Here is a 23,908-nt window from a genome sequence, read left to right as displayed (position 1 = left end):
ATGAGTGCATCGACTTTAGTTTTGCCCTGAAATAACAAAACCTTAAAGTTTAATTCAATTTAATTTAAATTCCCTTTATTTAAACTCCCAAACACTTATTAAATTATCAGAGTTATCTTACACTGTACAAGTCCTATAAACACAGAACAGTTGTCTCCATCTCTGGACACCTTATCAGTCCTAAAATAATTACAAGTACAACTTCCTGTCTGTTTACCTTGTGAATACTGGTGGCTTGTGCTGCAGGTTTGTCACTCATGCTCGAGGTCTACAAACAGCTCAGGTGCCTCCGGCTCTGAGCTGAGGCCTGAGGGGTGTGTGTGAAATTCTGGGTGGTGTTGTGAGGGCGATCGGGGTAGAGGTTACACGGAGGCAGGGGTTGGGGTTTGGCCTGCGAGGGGCAAAAGGTTTGTGCATCAGCCCTCAGGGTCCTGTCAGACTGATAAATAAGGCTGTGTGGACAACATGGACGACAAAGCTGCAGAGAGACGTGACCTGTCTAGACACGCTGTCTGGACAATACTGACTGTTAAAAATAATCATATATAGACAGTTAGCTTGATAAACTATCAGCTTTTGCATCCTACATCATAAAGGTGTGGCTGATGTGTATGGAGGTCAGTATTTGGAAAAGGGAGGATTGCTGCAGCATATTCATAGACAGCAGCCACTCAGACACACACAGACACATGCGTAAGTGCAGTTTGAACTAGGGTCAGCCAGACTGGCCTGGAAAATCAAACACAGGAAAGATGTGAAGAGGGAGATGAATCACAGAAAACGTCTCACTGTTTAAACATTCAGGTCAGTCCGTTGACTCCTCTAAATTCTCTGCAGCATCACATCTTCACAGATCATCTAACTTAACTCTATCTTTCACATCTAATGAAAGCATATAACAATTAATGTACAATTTACGTGCACAGCTAAAAATTAAATAGATCCACAAGAAATCCATCGGTTGAGACTTAAAGTTTTGTCTTGACCCTGGAAAAAGTTGACAAAATAACCTCAGTAAATCCTTGAAATGTCTACTTTTGAAGGTCCTCAGTCTCGACCACTCTATTTAGGGGGTAGTCGGAAAAATCCTTCACTGTCATCTGCCTTGAGTCCAGTACCTCATATATGCTCATCTGTCAATTCACGGAAACAGTCACAAGATAGTCTCCAGCTCTTTCAGCGATAAGCGGCTGTCTTCTTCTCCAGGGGTTTGGGCTGGAGATGCTCCATGACTTCTGGTCTCATGATTTACTTTGCTGGCTCTGGTGTGCCTGACAAAAACTCCGGAGGTCTCAGTGTCACCGGGCACGTATCCAGGCAGGTTGGTTTGCGAGTGAAGAGAACCGTGGCGCGGCAGCCTGACCCCTGACCCTCCACCGGCAGCACCACCAGAACCCACCACACCTCCAGTGAGGGAAAGAGCTCTGGAATTGGCACTAGACAAGCTGACGCTGTGGGTGGTGGTGTGTGACATCATGCCGCCATAGTAACAGCTGCCTCCGCCGCCGCTGCTGGTCATTCTGGCTTTTTGTTTGAGGTCGAGCGCAAGGCTGCGTCTTAACCACGCCTTCTTTAGCTCTGCCTGCACCTGAGAACAAGAAGAGGGAGAGAAACAGAAATGTGTTTGTCATTTTTTAAATTCAGAGAGTAAATCTGAGTTAAAACTTCAAAACTAAATGATAGGATTCTTACCTCTCCATTGCAGAAACAGTATATAAATGCCACAAAAAAGCCCTGGAAACATGAAATTGAGATTTTGTTTAAAAAGAAGCACACCACATGTTTGTAAATGTATTACTGGAAAGGTAACAATTTTGTTACCTAAAAGAATGATTAAAGTAATACTTTAAAAATTCTGACAATACGCTCATTTGCTTTTTGCCAAGAGTTAGATGAGTAGACACTCTGAACAATCTCTGCACGCTAAATATGAAGCTACAGCATCCTAAACATGAAGCTACAGCATGCTAAACATGAAGCTACAGCATGCTAAATATAAAGCTGCAGCCCTCTAAACATGAAGCTACAGCATGCTAAACATGAAGTTATAGCATGCTAAACATGAAGCTACAGCATGCTAAATATGAAGCTACGGCATGCTAAACATGAAGCTACGGCATGCTAAACATGAAGTTATAGCATGCTAAACATGAAGCTACGGCATGCTAAACATGAAGCTACAGCATGCTAAATATAAAGCTGCAGCCCTCTAAATATGAAGCTACAGCATGCTAAACATGAAGCTACGGCATGCTAAACATGAAGCTATAGCATGCTAAATATAAAGCTACAGCATGCTAAATATAAAGCTACAGCATGCTAAATATAAAGCTACAGCATGCTAAACATGCGTTCATCAGGCCCCCAGGAACACTTTCATTTTTCCCAGGGGCCTCTATTATAAAAGAAACGTCTGTAAAACTGTTGACAGGACACCCTGAACTGTAAACAAGGTCCCTCCCATTATGGCTTTTTGATCCATGAAGGTATAATATTTGTAAAACTTTCCTTGAGCTTTCCTTTAACTGAACAGGCATAATCTGGCATCCAGTATCTAGTTATCTTTATACATCTAAGCAGCCAGTAGTTGGTTAGTGTAGCTTAGCATAAAGACTGTAAACAGAGGGAAACAGCTAGCCTGGCTCATTCCAAAGTTTTTTAAAACAGTCCACTACTTAATATATTATATCCCATTCATTTCTGTTGTAAAAGAAAAGACATGTAAAATGACACACCGTGGCACATTCTGCATGCTAAGAAAGGCTAACCAGCTGATGATATGATGATCGTCACCAGCTGATTTTTTTTTTTTTTTTTTTTTTCAGGTTCAGGTGATTGTTGTAAGCATTTTTTGTGTCATTGCAAAAGTCTACCTCCATGTACAACACATTTATGGGGGCAGAAACAAGAACAAAATAGGACGAAGCTTAACAAAACAACAATATAATATAATAGTATTCTTGCTGTTACAGATTTGCAAACTGCTTGTTGTTACTGTAGTGGTTACGTAAGTCACTTATGTGTATGTTTATGAGTGCATGTATATTATAGCTGTTAAACAAGAGACAGGAGAGAGAAGGACAGAGCAAATAATAACAAGAGGAAAAAAACATAGTATAAATCAGTGGTTCCCAACTGGTGGGTTGTAGTCCAAAAGTGGGCCGCAAGTCCGTTCTGAATGGACCACAAGTGACTCGTAATGTGTCAAGTTTGTATAGAACACAATTTATTTTAAAGTACAGCGATTTTCCGGCACAGAGCTTTTATTCTAAAGTGCCACTTCCTGCTGTAGAGTGAGTGACTTCATGACAGAGATGACAAACTAGCTCGATGACATGGCCAAATGCAAGTATGATGCTGAATATATTAAACTGTGTGAACTTTGACCTAATGTCTAAGGAGAAATTTTGGACCCTGTGGCTGGACTGGTTGGGAACCACTGGTATAAATAATGATAAAACTAATAAATAACTCCAAATATACTTCATAATAAATATACTCATAATAAAATGAAATAAGAAGACAAAGAAGAGAACAGTTAAAAAAAGGAAAGTAAATATTAGTCATAATAATCATAGTAGTAGTTTGAATTAACCCCTCCTTCACATTATTCCTTGCAGAGTTTATAAGAGTGTTTTCTGACCTGTGATGAATTGAAGAACATCTCATAATGCATTTGCACCTGCCACAGCAGCCCTGTGACCTCAGTGTAGGGAAGAGCCATGAACACCATGTAGTGAACTCCAAACAAGGGCATGAGCACTAATGTGGACTTGAGCAGCTTCCTGCAGGTAATAAGTGTAAACATGCATGTAAAGATTTAATATAAAAACTCTATCCTGTTGAAAGATGGTAGCCTCATCGTTGTTTGAAAGATTCTAAGGAGAATTTTACAGTAAGTAAGAGGAAAATAATATTACCGATACTGCTGCCGAGGGTCCAATTTACCAGTGTTTGTCTCCCACAGTTTGGAGGCCAGTACACGTATTATGTTGACGAAGAGGAGGAAGTTCACCTGCAGGGGCAAAGAGGTACAGTAAGGCCACGGTTGTGTATTTATTCATTGATATATTAATAGTGTTAAAATGTAAATTTATCTTACAACAATGGCTGCCAGAATGGGAACTTGATAGATCCACTTCAGGTTTCCTGCACTGAGGTCCCAACACCTGAGACAGAGGAGTCAAAGTGAGCATTTGTGATACAGGTGTTATGTAAATATTAGACAGATGAACGCATCGCATGACTCACTGTGTGTCTGCCAGCGATGCTCGAGCACTGACCCAGACAGACACAAACACAGCTGGAACACCTACAATGAGCGGAGAGGGGGGAAAAAAAGGGAAATTATCTGACTGTTAAATTCATCGTTAGCTCTGTATGTGACAACAGAGTATCTGGTCCGATGCAGCCTACCCCAGCCGATGATGGTGAGGGCCCACAGGTAGTTTTTGTCAGAGAGGAAGGCCATGAAGATGAGGCTGTGTAGGTACAACCCCTCCACAAGGATCCAGTAGTGATTGGTGGCCAGGAAATAAAAGAAGAGAGTAACAGCAACTTTACAGCCGGCCTGAGGACACAACGCAGCACAGAAAGGAAACATTCATTGTCTCATATTGTTTGTTTTCTTTTAGCAATAGTTTGACATTAGGGTAATATGCTTATCTGCTTTCTTGCTGAGAATTAGACTGATACCACTCGTGTCTGTGCCGTAAATATGAAGCCACAGCCACGAGCTGGTTAGCTTTGCTTAGCATAAAGACTGGAACAAGGGGGAAACAGCTAGCCTGGATCTGCCCAAAGAAAACAAAATCCAACTGCCAGCACCTCTAAAAATCAACAGTATATTATATCTTGTTTGTTTACAAAACTGAACTGTAATTCTGCAGTCAAATGGAACTTGTGAGCTTGTGTTTACGATATGGGAAGTCATACACACGAAATTGTGAACTTGGAGCTCTCAGAAAATCTTTCTTAATGAGGTTGTGAATACCACAAGAGGGGTGCGCTCACATGGACTTGTAAATGTGGTAAACATGACCCATTTGAGCGTAGCATTACCTACTTACTTATTTACTCCTCTTCATCTCCTTTAGGACATAAAGCTTCACTGAGCTCTTTCCATTACATTCGATCCTTGGCAGCATGTTGCGCCTTGTCGCCTCATCTTTTCCAACTCCAGTGTCACAGTTCTGCTTCAGGTAGCCTTGGGCCTTCTGGGTTTTCTTTTGCCCAGTGTTGTCCATCTTAAGGTGACTCTCGTGATCCAGCCCTGTTCCATTCTTAGCACATGGTCTAGCCATCTCAAACGTCTGTGCGTGATTTCGTTGGTGATGCTCCGGCTACATCCATCCTTCACTCCATCACACCGTGACCTCCAGCAGGCACTGGGGTGGTTTGCAGCTGAGTGTGAAGTGGTTGGGATGAGAGGCAGCACCTCTAAATCTGAGGCCATTGCTCTCTGCTTGAAATCGATGGATTGCCCCTTCCAGGTTGGGAGTTTTTGCCTCAAGCGATCGAGTTCAAGTATCTCTAGGTCTTGTTCACGAGTGAGGGTAGAATGGAGCGTGACATGGATCGGTGGTTTGGTGCGGTGTCTGCAGTGATGTGGGCGCTGTGCCAGACCATCCTTGTGAAGAGGGAGCTGGATCGGGAGGCAAAGCTTTCGATTTACTGATCCATCTACGTCCCAACCCTCACCTATGGTCATGAGCTCTGGGTAGTGACAGAAAGAATGAGATTGCAGAATACCAGTGACTCAAATGAGTTTCCTCCATGGGGTATGCTTTTTCACGTTGAAAGGAGTCAGTTGAGGTGGGCGCCTCCTATTAGAGGTGTTTCAGGCATGTCCCAGTGCTAGGAGGCCCCGGGGCAGACCCAGAACACACTGGAGGGATTACATATCTAATCTGACCTGGGAACACCTTGGGGTCCCCCATGAGGAGCTGGAAAGTGTTGCTGAGGAGAGGGATGTCTGGGGTGCTTTGCTTGGCCTGCTGCCCCCGCGACTCGGCCCCGGATAAGTGGATGAAAATGGATGGATGCTCCGGCTACCTGTTTTATTGTACAGCTGAAAGTTGGAGATTTTGTTTGGCCAGAGGATTTTGCATATTTGTCTGAGGCATCCATTGTGAAAGGCTTCCACTCTCATCATGTCTGTTTTGACCACTTGCCAACTCTCTGAACCGCACACCAGAACAGACATTGCTGTTGTACAAGAGCATCTTCATTTTAAGGCTGTATTGCTTGGATCTCCAGATGGACCGGAGTTGGGAGTAGGCAACCTGAGCCTTTCCCAGCATTGCTGATGAGGCTGCCTAGGTAGTCACTCAAGTGGTTCCCCATTCACAAGAATGGGTGCTGCGGGGGTGGTGTTTACACACATCACTTTTGTTTAGGTGCTGTTGATTTTGAGTCCAACCTGTCTGGAAAAGTTCTTGAGCCTGTCAGTTTTAGCCTGTATGTTGGGATGGTTGGTTGTAAGGAGAGTGAGATCGTCAGTGAAGCCAAGATCCTCCAACTGCAGCAGATACTCCAGGAAGTCACTGCTTCTTGTCGTCTTTGCAATTTTAAAAGCAAATTAACTGTAAAACGTGTTAAGTTGCCATTGTTACTTTTCAACAGAGCCAGGCTCGCCGTTTCCCTCTGTTTCCAGTCTTTATGCTAAGCTAAGCTAACAGGCTGCTGAGCCCAGTTTCATATTTACCGTACAGACATGACAGCAGTATCATATTTTCTCATATAATTCTCGTCAAGAAAGCATTTATAGTCAACATATTTCCCAAAATATCAAACTATTCCTTTCAAACACACATAGTGTATCATCTCTAAGACATATTAGATGTATACTAAACATCATTTCACATACAAGAACACGACCTGGTGTTGCATCCTAATGTGGACCACCATGACTGTGTTGACACCACACTGTCTTGATGTTAAAACACTGTGGAAAAACATATAAATAAAACTATGTATAAATGGTAATAAATATGAAAGTCATGTAGTTTACCATGTGCGGCTTCTGTGCAGTGAACTCAGGCTCAGCCTCTCTGTCATCAGTTATGGAGTAGAGCACAGCGTCCTTCACAAAAATGCTGACTGCTCGACATATGAAGGAGGTGAAGAGGTGAATGTGGATGTAGTTGCGTGTGCAGTGGAGACGCCTGAAGGGTTATAAACAATTACTTTCAGCTGTATATCTCTGAAGATGGACACTGTGAATACTAAAGCATTTGAGGTGAATATTTTCTTTAGTTTCTCACTTGAAATAGCAGAGGATGGAGACGGCCACCAGCAGTGACGCTAGAGAAATGGAGTAGCCCACAGTGTACATGAGGTGGAGTCTCTCAAACACCTTCTGAGGCAAAACAAAAACATGCTTAGAGTGTGTCTGTGTGCAGATGCAGTGGGCTTCAGTCAACAGAAAAAGGTCAGAAACATCAGAAACATCAACATTAGAAACTCAACATATCTCACACGCAAATGTACGCACCTCCTCTTGGCTCCTGTGGTTGGAGGTCAAGTATGTGGTGCACTCAGTGTAGTTAGCCCAAGTGCGGTTGATACTTGGCACCTGCACCCAGTTCCCTGACGCGTCACAGTGGCGGTAGGCTCGCCCTGGGTCACAGGAGTGCAGGCATGACATTTAGCACAAATGTAGTGTAATATGTAATTCACATACAGTATTCAAAGAAAGCCTCTAGAAGACTACACACTCAGATCACACACCGGGACAAAGCTGCTGTATTATTTCTGTGTGTGTCTCTTGAGCTCTCCTACCTCTGTGGTTGAAGTCGTAGATGTACTCTGGACACAGCACTGACACCAGCTGACCCGCTCTACTCTGCGGCCAACAGATGATCCCGTCCCACTCTGGGATACAGTCGCCTTCTTCACAAAAAATAAATGGGACAGAGCTGTTAGTTAACTGAAGCTATAGTTGGAGCTTTCCTATAGACTCCTGTGCAATTTTTTTATATTGTATAATACTTTTGTGCATATTCCTGAAATATAGCTGCATGCTGCACACTTATGCTTACCTCTCCCCTTTTGCTGTTGCACTCAATGGGAGAGGGTCTCGAGTTATACGGTCTTAGTTGACAGAGGATTTTGTTTTTAACTCCTGCTGTCAAAGTTGTCAGAAATAAAAGGAGATCGCCTCCAAAGATATCCACGGTCTGGGCCTCTTAATATCAACACAATGCAGATATCACTAGAGTCCACTGGTTACACGTATCAAAGTCAAAGTCAAAGTCAGCTTTATTGTCAATTCTATAATATGTACAAGACATACAGAGCATCGAAATAACGTTACTCTTCAGACCCTCAGTGCAGACGGTACACTTGACACGTTTAAGAAACTACAAAATATAACATATATAAATAAAAACTAAGCTAAAAAGAGTTATATTCTAAAAGTAAAAGTAAATAAAGGCACAGTAGTAGCGACACAAACAATGTGTTGCAATGACAGTGGTGCAAATCAAGTAGCAGTAGTGCAAATTCGAGCTAAAGTGGAGCTGGAAAAAGTGAATGTGCGCATGTATAGATCAGAGTTCAGTGTTGATGGGGGGAGGGGGTTCATCGTCCAGCAATTGAGTGGGCAGGGTGCAGAGAGGGGAGGGGGGGGGGCAGAGCAGGGAGAGAGTTAAGCATCCTGACAGCCTGGTGGAAAAAGCTGACTTTCAGTCTGCTGGTCCTGGCCCGGAGACTCCACAGTCTCCTTCCTGATGGCAGCAGACTGAAGAGGCTTTGTGACAGGTGGGTGGGGTCACCAGCGATGCAGAGGGCTTTGCAGGTGAGGCGGGTACAGTATATGTCCTGAAGGGAAGGGAGAGAGGCACCGACGATCTTCTCAGCTGCTCTCACGATGCGCTGGAGGGTCTTACGGCAGGCGCGAGGCGTGATGGAGCTGGTCAGGATGCTCTCAACTGCGCCTCTGTAGAAGGTTTGCATGATGGGGGCCGGGGCTCTGGGTCTTCTCAGTTTCCGGAGGAAGTAGAGGCGTTGATGGGCATTCTTGGCCAGTGATGTGATGTTGTTGGACCAGGAGAGGTCCTCTGTGACATGCACACCCAGGAACTTGGTGCTGCTCACCCTCTCTACAGCAGCCCCGTTGATGGTCAGAGGAGCATGTTGGGTGTGCACTCGTCTTCTTGACGTTCAGAGAGAGATTGTTGTGTCAGCACCACAAGGCCAAACGGTTCACCTCACTCCTGTAGTTTGTCTCATCATTGTTGCTGATGAGACCCCCTATGGTCGTGTCATCTGCAAACTTGATGACGAGGTTTGAGCTGCGCAACGGTGTGCAGTCGTAGGTCAGCAGAGTGAAGAGAAGGGGGCTCAGCACACATCCTCGGGGGGCCCCCGTGTTCAGTATGATGGTGCTGGATGTGTTGCTGCCAACCCGAACTGCCTGTGGCCTCCCGGTCAGGAAGTCCAGCAGCCAGTTGCACAGCGAGGTGTTCAGCCCCAGCCGGTCCAGTATTGACCCCTTTCAGAGTGTCCTATTATTATATCATGTATGAGGTTTGATGTGTACTGACACATTAATGTGCAAGCAGCATTGTAATGTTATTGCTTGTCAAGGTAGGGCTATTTCTTTACATTCCTCACATCCCCCTTTACTTAAAAAATATATATATTGTCTCATAAACTCATCATATGTTTTGCTTTAAAACTTTAATCTGAAGAGAGACATGGAGCTGTGAGTTAAATGCAACATGTTGTGACCCATCAAGGTACCTAAATTCATGTTTATTTGTCATCTGCCTGTGTCTCACTGTCTCCCTTGTCTTTGTTTATTTAAGTCCCTGTCTTCCCCTTGTTTGCTGCTAGATCGCCTTCAACTTTGAGAAATTGTTCCAGTGTTTACCTAGTGTTCCTTGTGAGTGTGGTTTGACCGTTTTTGCCTTTTGACTACCCTTTTTGCCTATTGAATTGGATACTTTCACTTGTTTTACTGACTACCTGTGTACCCACCTGAGCCTGATCGAAGACCCCGAACTTTTATCTGAGTCTGTGAGTCTGCTTTATGAGTCCTTCATCAGTTTGTGCTTGACAAACACGGTAAAAAGTACAGTATTTCCCTCTTACATGTGGCAGAGATGAAGTGTAAAGTAGCGTAGCAGTAAGTACAGTACTTGAGTAAACATACTTGATTGCTATTTCCACCTCTCAAGCCTACATTAACTTCAGCAGAGCAATTAATCTGTTTGAATAGTTGAATAAAATAGAACCTGCACCAGGTTTGCTGGTTTCCTATATTCTATATGATGTTTATTTTTCTATACAGTATTATATTAGAATGTTTTGTATGATATCTGAGTGTCAGTGTAGATCTGCTGCCTCCCTTCTATATGACTAGTCCTCACACTGGGACTCTGTCTTATATAATCCCTCTCCAAATAGATCTTTGAAGCAGTTTATCATCAGCCTTTGCGTCATGATATGAATGAAAAATGCCCCGCTATTGTCCGCAGCTAAATTCAACTCTGTAATCACAGCGATACAGCTCAGCAGGATATTGGACTGGTGTTATATCTGATCCTAAATAAATAATTGATGTAATAAATACAGTTTCTGATTATATATTTGGACATGCACTCACTGACCTCTTGTATTTTTTATAGTAAAACTGGATATGCTTGTGAAAGGACCTTACTTTCCTGATAGGGAGAGGTTTGGAATATTTTGAAAGGGAAAAATAACTCTACTACCCAGGTGGCATACACAGCGTATTCCTAATGTTGAGGGTTTTTTTTACCTGAAGTGACAGTTTAAATGTGATTTTACAGCTGGATTAAATGTTGTGACTGAAACAAACAATTCACGGAACCAATTCAGTGATCAAAGTTTCAAAAGGATCGAATGTGTATAGTTTTTATACAGTTTTTTGCACACTTTTAGGGGTTAGCTGACGTTTTCCAAACAGAAACAGATTTTTAAATATTATCAGGTTCAGTCTTTTGACACAGACCTGTGACCTCCACTGGGATCGAACTTGTGACATTTTGACGATAGGATAATTAAGGAATAAAATGTATAAAATGATTAAAAGCAGCACACAAACCTTTAAGCAGGGACACTTGTGCCTGGATGTTCCTCTCACACTTGGCGTGAGCACCAATCAAGACGTAGATCTGCTCATCTCTGGTGATGACGTCATCAGAATCTATCTGTTGACGGAAGACAAAAGAGAGACAAAATTGTTAATTGTTAAGTATGAACAATACACCAACACCAAGGTTCAGCACGCCTGGGTCCCCGTCCCTGCTACTGCCCAGTGTACAATGCACCTGCGGGTGGTGGGCCCACAGGGTGGTAGCTCCATGTCATTCATTCGGGCTGAGCCCAATCAGGCCCCATCGCCAAAGGCCCAGCCACCAGTCGCTCACTGGTCTCTCCCCTGGGACCGCTTTACCTCGGGAGACCCTACCAGGGGCTATTAGTTCCAACCAACACAGCTCCCCGGACCCAGCACTACTGAGCTAACTGATGTTACAGCTCAGCCGAGGAGGACGCCGTTAAGGAAACATCTCGTGCTATCATGAACATGAGCCTCTCGTCTATGAGTAGATGCATACTTCCTTCAGCGCAATGATACTGTTTGTGGGCGTAGTTCAGTAGAAAGAAAATGGTTCCTATATGAAACTGCTCGCTACAAAGTCTGTGGATTATCTTGAGTAACTGGGTCATGAAATCTAGAAAGAAACATTGCTGTTGAGTTTTTCAAATGTATTTTTTGGCGCTTTGAGCACCACAAGCTGAGTGCCACCTAGTTCCATTATATTGGAGAGAAGGCAGACATCTCTACGGCTGATATCTCCAGCACTCTCACACCTAAATAATCTAGATAATTGACAGCACTACAGGTAAGAGGGAAATGTGTCATTTTGATTTGGGGGGTAAACTGTCCCTTTAAAACTGTGTTATAAAACTGCTACTTGAAATAAACCTAAAATAGGCTACTTTAATTTGCATGACGATCTCATTCTCTCCAGCAAAAATTGGTTGTGATATATTACAGGGGTTTGATTGGGTTATCCGGTATTTATCCAAGCCTGAGGAGCAGCTACAAGTCTTGCATTTATCCATCTTTTAAGGTACCCAAAAACATTAAAAGTTTCATATCAGAAGTCTCTCTGAAGTCTCTTTCCAGCCCGGGTGATCTACCAAACACAAACCCTCCCAAGGATCTGATGTGCTGCCTCCGGGTGTTGTGAAATAGTTGTGTGAGGGTGCGGTATGTCATGATCCCTCGCCAACCCCCTTTTTTTTTCTGTCTGCCGCTGGCCATGTGGGGGCCATGTCCTCAGGACCTCGACCGTGCTGATGAGAGCTCATCTACACAAGCGGCTTTGTGTTCCTGAGTACATTTCACAACAGAGCAGCAAAACTGGCAACGAGAGAACTCAGAAGAGAATGGTTTGACTGACAGAGGAGGACGGTGAGAGAGATGATTAGGCAGAGGGAGACACAAAGAAAGAGAAATAAACAACCTAGTCTGTAAAGAGGTGATACAGTGATTTAGATCCCTGACAGGGGCCACTTTTCAGAGGAATGTGCAATTAACTTTTTGATACTATATAAAGACTAATATGTCTTACTTAAGTAGGATTTTAAAAATGGGAGTTTTTCTTGTATTATTTTCCTGTATTGGTACTTCTGCTTAAGTAAAGGATCTGAGTATTTACTGGCAGGCTACAGAAACTTCTCACCCCTGTTAAACAGACTGAAGCCCGACTGGAACTGTTCATGTTGATGGATATGTGATAACTAACATTCTTGGCATAGGTCATTAAAATAAACCACCAGTGGGTGAGAAGTGTTTTCAGTATTGTAGTGCTCAGAATGCTGAACAGCTATCATTCCCTACATTTGTTTTGGGAGGGGACTCCGAGCCAAAATCAATACAGACATATTGAGCAGCTCAAATCACTTGTTGTTGTTGTTGTATAGCGGACTGTGGACACAATCGGACTGCGCTGGCTATCCCATTTAAACCCATGTCGATTACACAATTAGATAAAGTTTTATCCACCTGTGCCTCAACAAAACATCCTAATAATTCAGCACATGCAAGTCAATACGAAGAGGTCATTCACTTGTCTTTGCACAGGAGGGGTTTCTGCTGACGGACGGGGAGTGTTAGCAAAACAATCAGGCTCAGACATCTCCTCGCCTTTGTGCCATAATTGAATTTCAGTCCTCACGTGCTTCATGTAAAGTGATTTTCGGGCTGACTGAACAGGAGGTTGTAAGTCTGCTTGAGGTCGACATTCAGGATCGACTCGGGGAAGATGAAGAGGACAGGGCTCAGCGGTGACGCCGGTCATGCTTCAGTGGGTGAAAGGTTAAAGGGGTCAGCGCTGATGGAGGGTTTGTGAGGTAAAGCAGAACCACAGGTGATTTGTGATGGTAGAGATTAAGGGCTCTTGGTTTGTGTGGTTTCACCGCTGCTGTCGGGATGACTGACGGTTTTGATTGATGACTTTTTTTTTTTGACAGGGTTATGTCTCAATCAGGGAGATATCTGGTGGATCCTTTCTCCAAAAACTGGCGTCCCTTAGGCAAAATCACAAATATATTTTTTACAGTTTTATTCTACTCTTGTTTAATTGTGTTTGCTGTTGTAACTTGCACTCCACAGGTCTTAGGTATGTGGACTAAGGGATTATGTTGTGCTTTCTAAATGTTTGTTGTTTGATCCCAGAGACGCGTGCTCTCATTCTGCCCTCCATAGAAATGTATGTTAAACTGACAGTCAACTTGATTTGGTTTGATTTGATTAATATTTCCAAAGGGACTTAATCCTTGCACAAGTAAGTATGTTTGTTTGTGTGTGTGTTGCCGTTGCAATCCCCTTATTTTTTCAGAGAATTTTTCCTATTTGGGCAAAATATTTTGCAGGCAAATTTGCAATATCTCCTATAATTAATTAGTTGTTTTGTTGTTCATGATTAGTTAATAGTTTTTATTTAGCTGCTGCTTTTTAACATGTTATTATTTTATTTCACATTTTCTTAATTAAACAAAATTACTTAAAAAAAATTAATTCATATTTTTTATTTTATTTTAAATTATCATTTGAAGTGGGTTTGTTCAGCATTATTATTTTTATTTTTTTAAGGAGAACCACTCATCAATGTATGGTCAGTGTTGCTGGTGAATGGCTGGCACGTTTCCCCGAAGTGCGAGATAAATATATGTCCAAAATCCAGACGATCAAAGACAGTCACACATACATGATATTTTCCTTATTTGGCCCAAAGTGCAGCAGTATGGGAGAATCATTTCTGACTCAGTGTTGTGTTAAAGTGTAAGATATGATGCTACTGTGTGAAAAGTATAAATTTAGAATGTACAAACCACCCGTTGATGAGTTTACACTGGACAAAGAGACTCAGAATTAAACTTAATGCTGTGTTCATTTTATTTAAGGTGGTGCTTTCCTTTAAATATGAGAACGAGCCCACTAAAAATTATGTTTGCATAAGTTCTAAAAATAAAAATTGTTCAAGTATTGCTAATATTCGTGTTTATTTTCAGGGAATAAAAGTAAAAGCAAAGCAAAAAGAAACAAGATCTATGAAAGGTAAACAAGAGTTGTGTAAGCCATTCAACCAATGAGGTAATCAATAACTCAATCACTCAGGATAAGTAAAATACACTCACCAGTGCAGTCACTATTATGACACTGTGGAAAAGAGCCAACACACCAGTTCCCTGTGCAGACAACATGACGTCTTTTCAACTGGACTTTACTCAATATTAGATCATCTCATCCTCCTCGGGTTGCGTTACAGGAACTCAAAGTTAGGGACTCCTCTTCTCTGGTGCCCAATCTGTGCTCCTTGTGCTTTTGTTCAAGAACTGCCTTTTAGTATCTTCTTCAGCTTTGAGGTATTCTGACATCCAGACATGATCCTTGAAAACTGTCTCCTCTCTCCAGGCTTCCCCTCGAGGCTCAGTGGACATCATTGGTCAGGTTGGAGGGACCATGTAGGAGTCAGACTGTCATGAGGGGAGAGAAGAGGGGAGCACTGTTGATGAAATCTCCTCCTTTAACACTTCTTTGGACTGTTGTCTACAAAGATGGGTTGGCCTTTATTGGCTGAGCTTTCCATCTCACTTAACTCTTTGTGCTCCTCTGCTGTGGCCATCTGTCTCTGCCGTCCTGTTAGTGTGTCAGACAGTTTGCTTTCACCATCCAATTGCGCACGTATTCATCACATGTTAAGAAATCCAGTTCAGTATGTCCCTGTTTTTCAGATCCTGGACTGGATCATAGCCTATTATTATGATGCCCTATTATCATAAATAGAAGCAGTACGATTTAATAAATTGGTCCCATGGCAATAGACCAACATTTCTTTTCTAGTTCTCACGCTGGGACATTTTAGAGGACACTGATACAGACCAGGCTCATACGTACTGTTTGTGCCATTTAGATGGAACCTATAATCTCCAGTGATAACCTCCCTGACACTAGCTGATATCATGAATATACAAATCATATGAGAGAGATGAATTACGTTTTGGCTCATGTTGCTGTTATATTTTGGGATCACTTCTTGAACGTTTGTGCTGATATGGTGTAGTGGTTCCAAATCCCAACCAGAAACACCCAGGGGTCCTCTAAGAGGTTTCAGGTTCCCATGGTTCAGGATTTATGTCTTATTTTCCTCATTCAGTACAGCTCAGAATGAACGGGGTGTGTTTGACATGTATTGGAATAAATATACACATATAAAAAAAATGGCTAGTTTATAAACTGCATGGGAAATATATTAATGGATCTGGCTCACAGTTTGTGAAATGTTTACATGAATGACCGGTGCCTAAAAATGTCTGTTAATGCTTTAACCATTGCTCAAACTGATTGTAATTTATGTTTTTAACTTTTTTTCACTTTGTTTTTATTGAAAAATAAATATTAAATGTTTATTAGTTAGCTCATGCTAAACACAAGATACCACTATATTACTTTTTAAATAAAGTCATAAATAATTATTCATTAATGATCAAAGTTCAAATATTAAATAAAAATTACAAAGATGACACTTAAAACATCAACACAATACAAATCTAAAATATAATACTAATATAATAACAATAAACATTTATCTATTGTTTATTTTATTTAGCACATACTAAAATATTACTTCTAAATATATTACTTTTAATTTAAGTCATTTATAAGTATATTATTAATTAAGTTCAAATAATATTAAATAATGCAAAGACAACAACATAATAAAGAAATATGATGATAATAATAATTATTATTATAATAATATATTCTTTAATTTTTTGTTAATTTAATTTAGCACATACAAACACAAGACACCGCTATATTACTTAATAATATAAGGCATAAATAATAAGTATATTATTAAAGTTCAAATAATATTAAATGGTATCACAAAGACAACAACAAAACAATTATAATAATATGAAGAATATATATTTCATTTATTGTTTAATTATTTAATTTATCCATTTATATTATTTATTAATTAATAAAATCAAACTGATATGCAAACACCAATGGAAATTATTATACAGCCCAAATTGGTTAACTGATTTTTTTCCCCATTATATTATATTATATTATATTATATTATATTATATTATATTATATTGAGTGTCATTTAGGATTATATTACGTTTTCATTACCATGTACAAAACTGCAGTTTGTTGCTTTGCATTTATTTTGAAGGGCCAATTTCTGACGTCACGTTCTGATGCCGCAATCAGGAAGTGCTAGTCCCACAACAAGGACGGCTGAACCTGCGTGTTCTCCTGACTTGTCAGAACTGTAAGTTAGGAAGTTTCAGGCTGTTTAATTTATTTATCGATAAAAATATGAATATTTTCTAAAGTTAAAGGCCTTATCTGCAGACGGAGGCTCATAGTTTGGCTGCTGAACACGTTCCTCCTCATGTACAGCATGTTACACTGCATTCATTAACACGGGTTGTGTGTGTGTGTGAAGGGCATGACGGGGGCGGCGGTGCTTAGAGCTCTCCGGACCCTGCGCCCCCGGACACTGGCCGCGACCTCAGGCAGGTTACCGGCCCCGGTGGAGTGCGTCCTCCCGCCGGCTTCGTGCGTGTTGTACTCGCCTTGGAGGACCGCTCCTGTCAGGACGCTGCAGCTGTGCTCCGCCTTATGTGCCGGTCACAACAAGTGGTCAAAGGTGAAGCACATCAAGGGACCCAAGGATGAGGCGAGGGGCAAGATCTTTATGAAGTTTGCGATGATGATAAAAATAGCTGTGAAAGGTGAGATTAAACAACTGGCTGAAAGACAATAATACTATTTAAATGAAGGAGTGTTTTCACGTCAGCTACACATAATTTCAATGGTGGTTTCTTTTGCAGAGGGTGGATCCAACCCAGACCTGAATATAAACTTAGCCCACGTACTGGAGCAGTGCAGGAGTAAGAACATGCCTAAAGCCTCCATAGATGCTGCTATAAAGAGTGCGGTAGGTTGATAACACGATATTGTGATTGTATTTGCTTTGGTGCAAATGACAGTGACAACAGGTGCACTGGAGAGGCAAAAGCAAGACAACTCCCAAAAAGGGAATGGTTTTGCATGTGGTGGCCACAGACAGTTGCTCTCTCCTTATCCTTCCTGACTGATTCTTCTCTAGTTTTGTGTTCTGGTAGCATGAGGCGGTACCTGCAGCCCAGTCAGACTGACTGTTACATGTGGACAGCTGGACAGGGCCATAGAAAGGCATCAACCCAGCAACAGGTCCAGTATCTGCTCCTTTGTGTGAGCAGGAACAGGAGGAGCACTGTTGGAGCCCTACAAAATGACCTCCAGCAGGCTACAGGTGTGCATGTTTCTGACCAAACTGTCAGAAACAGTGGCATGAGGGTCCTGACGTCCTCTAGTGGGACCTGTGCTCACAGCCCAGCACTGTGTATCTTGACTGACATTCACCAGAGAACACCAGAACTGGCAGGTCCACCACTGGCACCCTGTTCTCTTCACAGATGAGAGCAGGTTCCCACTGAGCTTATGTGACAGGTGTGAAAGAGTCTGGAGATGCCATGGTGACTGTTATGCTGCCTGCAACATCATCCAGCATGACTGGTTTGGTGGTGGGTCAGTGGTGGTCTGGGTAGGCATATCCTTAGAGGGTCACACAGACCTCCATGTCATAGCCAGCCGTACCCTGACTGCCGTTAGGTACCAGGATGAAATCCTCAGAGGGATTGTCAGTCCTTACGCTGGTGCAGTGGTCCCTGGGTTCCTCCTGGTGCAGGACAGTGCGCAGCGTCATGTGGTCAGAGTGTGTAGGCAGTTCCTGGATGACGAAGGCACTGATGCCATTGACTGGCCCTCTTGTTCCCTTGACCCAAATCCAATTGAGCACCTATGGGATGTTGTGTACCAGTGCATCTGACACTTCCAAGTACAGCTGCAGACCGTCCAGGAGCTCACTAATGCCCTGGTCCAGGTCTGGGAGGAGATCCCACAGGACAGCAACAATGACAGCAGGTCATTGCTCATTGGTATAGATTCTCTGAAAAGATAATAGAGGGATTAACCTCATTCCTCTCAAATATTCCCTCATGCGTCATCTGTCTGTACATGGAGCAGGTCTATATATTACCATATGACTTTACCAGTGTTATAATAAAAAATGGAAACCATGGGTTTAATGTGTCCTTTCTCTTGGCTCTGCAGGAGAAGACTAAACCGGCATCCCAGCACATATTTGGAGCTCGGGGGCCCGGTGGATGTCTGCTGCTCATTGAGGTCCTGACTGACAACCACCCACGCAGCCACCAGGAAATCAAACGCCTGCTTATCAGGAACAGGTCAGGACTGGCTTTCTATGATCTTACTCTGCTGTGTCGCTGAAATACTCAAACACAGATAATTCATGTGCTTTCACCACCACACAACTGACGGTTGAACCATAGAGTTAAAGGGACAGTTCACCCCAAAATGAAAAATACACATTCTGCAACTCACACTAAAACAAGCTAGACTGATAAATAGCCCTACAGGTCTAAGGACATATATGTATTTTTGATTTGGGGGTGAACTGTCCCTGTAACTGTATCTGTTTGACATTGAAGATCAAGAGGCCAGACAATATTGGGGAACAATGCAGTAATTATACATAAGATGTTGTACTGATGATGGAGGTTGGGTGCCACTAGATGTCCCTGTACAAACACTTATGTTGTGACCAAGAAGCTGCTGGCTCAGACGCAAACAATTTATGAAAGGCAGCAAAAAGCACAGCTAAAATACTGTAGACATGAGAAAATACATATTAAAATTAAAATTGTGGTTTATGTCAAACAGAAATGATCACATCATAGTTTTTAGTGTATGATTTATGATGATCTCACAGAGGCGTAATTCTGTACTCACCCACAGAGCGGCGCTGTCAGACGGAGCCTGTCACAACTTCAGCAGGAGGGGGGTGGTGGTGGTGCTGGGTCAGAATGTCTCGACGGAGCGAGCTTTGGAGCTGGCCATCGAGGCGGGAGCTGAAGATGTCCAAGAGACCGAGGATGAGGAGGAGCAGCCCGTCCTGCAGGTCAGACATGAAGGAGAGCAGTGCAGACGCATGAGGGAACGTGTCCCCGCTGTAGATGTCTGTTAAATTGTTTCAGTCATTTATTCAGAAAAAATGCTAAACATTATTTTTTTCACTTAAAAAAATTCTTATTGTTTGATTTTTAAAATATTTTTATATATTTTTCTTTTTTATATATTTTTTTAATTTATTTTTATTTATTTATTTATTTTAAATTACATATCTATCTTGAGTTTACTATTATTACTAGTTCACTATTTTCTCACATTTAAAAATAAACAATCATGAAAATAATAATTGCAGCTGCAATTTTGTAATTCTATGTATTCTTGTTTCTTTTTATCTTCATTTACTTACTGTTTTTTTTCCTCTCTGTAAACCTTGATGGATGAGATGTTTGGTTGGTGGGTTGGGGGTGGGGTTATTATAGTTTATATTGTATGTTTTTGTACACTTTGTATATACTTTGAATCAAAATGTCAATAAATATATGTTTTTAAAAAAAAAAATAATTGCAGCTGCACCACAGTTTAACTAATAGTTTGATATGTTCCTCTGTCCTCAGTTTATTTGTGACATGACAGACTTGAGGAAAGTGCGAGCCTCACTGGAGGAGCTGGGGATGCAGATTACATCTGCTGGGCTGGACTATGTTCCCCGCACCCTCTTGTCTCTGGACCAGGATCAGCTAGATGCTGCTTCAACGCTGATAGAAGCCCTCAATGACTATCCAGACGTAGTCCGAGTGTGGGACAACATCCAGACTGACAGCTGAGCATGATTCCTGGACACTTGGTGGACACTGAAAATCTTATGTGGAATATTTGATTTCACAGAGAATGAACCTGTACTGCTTGTTAAAATGTGTCACACTGCTCATCATTATTATCAGTAAGAAAATATGAGTGTATCAGCCATTTTGATGCTCCCTGTGTGGGACTTGGAAGCAAAATGAACATGTGGTCCTTGTTAAGATTTAAAGTGATATTTCCTAATATTTTTTATTATCAGAGTGAAGTTCATTAAGTGCCAGACTCAAGCAAATAGGAGCCATGCCTTTTTACAAACTAGCTTCTTAAGTTTGCATTTATTTTGTTGGTAGACGCTGTAGGAACACGATTTGCAAAGTAGGTCTTTAAAGTTGGTTAAAAAGTACTATCATTCATTGGATCAAGGAGAAATTAAATGTTCTATCAAAGTGAAATGCCACTTTTATTAGTAGTGGAAGGAAGCAATGTTTATAAAGGATCAATTTAAAATACATCGTCATATAAAGATCCATACAAATGGGGATATAAGTATTCAACACGTCAACATTTTTTTTTTCAGTAAACATATTTCCAATGCAGCTACTGGCATTAAATTTATACCAGACATTGATACTAGTGCAATAAAACTATACTGATAAAAAAATCACAACACAATCCATTAAAAAGTTATGTGCAATTAAGTGGAATGAGACAGGAAATGTACTGAACATTCTAATCAAAATGCATTTAGTAATTGAAGGAGAAGCTTTTGTTTGCAATGCCAGCTTTTAAGATGCTTCCTGTATGAAGAAATTAATATCTTACCGTGTTCTGATGGGATTTTGGTCCCGTCTTCCACACAGTCTTTAAATCTAGAAGATTCTAGGGAGGACCGCTAGTGATTCTTGATCTTCAGCTTTTTCCACAAACGTCCCATCAGGTTTAAGTCTGGTGATTGACTGGGTCATTCAAACACCTTTATTAGCATCCTCTGGAACCAGTTAAGAGTCTCTTTTGTCATCTTATCCTCACTGTCCTGGTGGATGGCAACAGATTCTTCGCAAGAATTTTCCGATACATGGCTTCATCTTTACATTGGTAATTTGGATTCTGCTGGTGCCATGACAAGAGAAACTCCAAAACTCTAAACTGCAACTTATTCAATACAACACAGAGTATACCTGACACAATATAAACCACACAAAATGGGACTTACAGACAGTGACACATCAAACACCGCTGATGATTACTTTTCATGCTGCCTGGCTTTGCCCCCCATTCAAACATTTTGGACACAACACACAAAACATCCTCAACCATCTGCCACAGCATTCCAGTCTCTCCCTCTGTATGTCTGCTAAGTGATCTCTTACCAGTTTAACTGCCACTGAAACATTAACAACCCGTACTGGTTGCCCTAACAATCGCTAAAAAGACAATTTTACTGAATTAGAAAGACAGAAACAACCTTTCAACATTCCAGTGGCATTATCTACTCTCTCAGTACATTTCAATAGAAAGACAAATACCTTTAAAAAAACAACTAAACTAATTCATGTCACAGATGTTGGGCTCCATTTATTAACATCACCTATCTACCCTTGTAGCATATACATACACACTGTGTTAATTTTGCACCAAAAAAAAGCTTCTCCAATTATTAACTACACTTCAGCTGACATGTTCAATACTTTTTTCCTGTGTCACTCCACTTTGTTGCGCACAACTTTTTTAATGGATTAAAATGTTATGACTTCTTTATCTTCTCCTTCTGTGTTCTAATCTTTGCAAATATTCTTTCCATTTCAGAGATTTAAATATTGATAAAAGCGTCTTCTACTTTACTGAAAAGTCCATTCTCAGTGTATGTGCACTGGAGGATGGAGCAAGTTTTTACATCACAGTAGGTCACATATTGGATTGTGACTGGCTTACAAACTAGATATGATGTCATACACACACGTCTCAATGTGGGATTTTAGATTTAAAGGTATACTATAAAGGAATTGTTTCTATTTGTTAACAGGATCACTAGTGAAAGTGAAAGCCAATAATAATACTACTCACATCACTGACTGACCGCCACTCAATCTTCAACAGCTTCATACTAAATACCGGTCATTAATTACTTTTCTTTGTCTCACTTTCTGAATTGACAGTGTGGGTAGAGGAGGTAGTGTGACATCCAGTAGGGTATTTCACTATTAATTGATTTTATTGCTCTGAAAGTTGATCTTGGTCACAATAATACCCTCATAGTCGTAGGTGTCTACAGATACCCATCAAACCCAGCTGAGGCCTTGGTTTATTTGGCCGATCTGCTGTGACTTTTTTTATAGTCTGAGAAGGTCATCTTGGGTGACCTCAGCCTTGATTGGTTATCATCTGTATCAAACAAGACCAAAGATATTTTAATGGTATGAGTCTGACACAATTCATTTTTGAACCCACATGATCACATCCTCATGATATCACGCCTAATTGATGTTATTCTCTGTAATAAAACTGATAAATACATCTTCAGTGGTGTATTTGACCCTGGCATAAGTGATCATTGTCTTGTTGCCTGCATCAGAGTTGTGTTTTTCATTCAGTTGTTGATAAACATGCTCCTTTTAAGAAATACAGGGAAAAAGCTATGTCAAGTCCATGGTTTACTGCAGATGTAGCTGATCCAAAAATAAAGCTCGGGCTCAAGCAAGGCCGTCTTAAAAGCCCTCCTATTGACTTTTGTTCAAACTACTTAAGACCCGTTGTACTGCTGCTGAGTCAGACTAGTCAGACTACTCTTTACTCGCTTTCACCAGCTCCTCTCATGATCAAAGCACATTTTGGAAGGTTGTTAAATCAATTTTGAAAGATCTCTTTTCCACCTAACATTGATAATGGGCGCACTCTTTTATCTGCTGTCTTAAAGGGCCACTGTGTAATATCTGGCATGGTTTATTGTCAAATCTGAATCTTAATCTGAATATTCCAGCCATTAATATGTTTATATAAGTGTATAATCGCTATAAACTAAAATTCATTTGGTTTTCATAGTCTTATAATTATGCTTTTATATATATATATATGAAGCAAGGGCCTTGCTTTAGAGAGGTCGCCATCTTGCGCCGCCATGTATGTACGGCAGACCGAGCGGACAATCCAGCCAGCCAGAGAACGCGTGTATAAATAAACCAACGAAGACAGCGGAAGGAAGGAAGGAAGGAAGAAGGAGGAGGAAACAGCAGAGAGTGTTAGTAGTTCGTCGAGAGAGAGTAGTGAAAGGTTTTTTTAGTTATAAAGTTTGCGAATGGACCACACTTACCACACAACAGGAGAGAATAAACCCGAACCGTCATCTGCGAGGAAAAGAAGACGCAACTTCACTCCTTGTGATGCACTCTCTGCGGCGCTTTTCCTCCTGGTGATATATCTCCCCGACGATGGCAGCACCAAATCCCATTCTGTGCAGCAAAATGGGAGCAGAGGATTCAGCCTCTCTTCTCGCCCGCTCAGCATCCAAGTTCCTCATCTGTGTACTCCGGCTCAAACAGGTATGGCTCTGGATCTGTGTCCGCTACAAGAAACTCT

General features: G+C 41.5%; 2 protein-coding genes across 4 annotated transcripts; one reads left to right on the top strand and one right to left on the bottom strand.

Moving 5' to 3' along the window:
• Window positions 1–62: 62 nt before the first annotated feature.
• On the bottom strand, window positions 63–15,252 carry pth3r (parathyroid hormone 3 receptor). 3 transcript variants are annotated; one of them, XM_049562983.1, is made up of 13 exons: window positions 14,680–15,252; window positions 11,075–11,180; window positions 7,783–7,893; window positions 7,496–7,620; window positions 7,266–7,360; window positions 7,013–7,166; window positions 4,417–4,570; window positions 4,252–4,312; window positions 4,103–4,169; window positions 3,921–4,015; window positions 3,644–3,785; window positions 1,693–1,734; window positions 63–1,588 (listed from the first exon to the last, which is right to left on the bottom strand). In XM_049562983.1, the coding sequence occupies exons 1-13, from the start codon at window positions 14,743–14,745 to the stop codon at window positions 1,154–1,156; spliced, it is 1,653 nt and encodes a 550-aa protein (XP_049418940.1). In that variant the 5' UTR covers window positions 14,746–15,252; the 3' UTR covers window positions 63–1,153. The 3 variants fall into 3 exon arrangements, with proteins under 3 accessions (XP_049418940.1, XP_049418941.1, XP_049418942.1); XM_049562984.1 differs by having other exon boundaries at window positions 7,266–7,357; XM_049562985.1 differs by having other exon boundaries at window positions 7,783–7,890.
• A 1,503-nt stretch (window positions 15,253–16,755) lies between these two features.
• LOC125880471 (translational activator of cytochrome c oxidase 1) lies at window positions 16,756–22,849 on the top strand. Its single transcript, XM_049562987.1, has 6 exons — window positions 16,756–16,826; window positions 17,004–17,292; window positions 17,392–17,498; window positions 18,716–18,849; window positions 19,421–19,583; window positions 20,149–22,849. The coding sequence occupies exons 2-6, from the start codon at window positions 17,007–17,009 to the stop codon at window positions 20,356–20,358; spliced, it is 900 nt and encodes a 299-aa protein (XP_049418944.1). The 5' UTR covers window positions 16,756–16,826; window positions 17,004–17,006; the 3' UTR covers window positions 20,359–22,849.
• The last annotated feature ends 1,059 nt before the right edge of the window (window positions 22,850–23,908 follow it).

Source organism: Epinephelus fuscoguttatus, linkage group LG20, assembly GCF_011397635.1.
Source record: "Epinephelus fuscoguttatus linkage group LG20, E.fuscoguttatus.final_Chr_v1".
Lineage (NCBI taxonomy): Eukaryota > Metazoa > Chordata > Actinopteri > Perciformes > Serranidae > Epinephelus > Epinephelus fuscoguttatus.
This window is presented reverse-complemented; position numbering and strand designations above follow the sequence as displayed.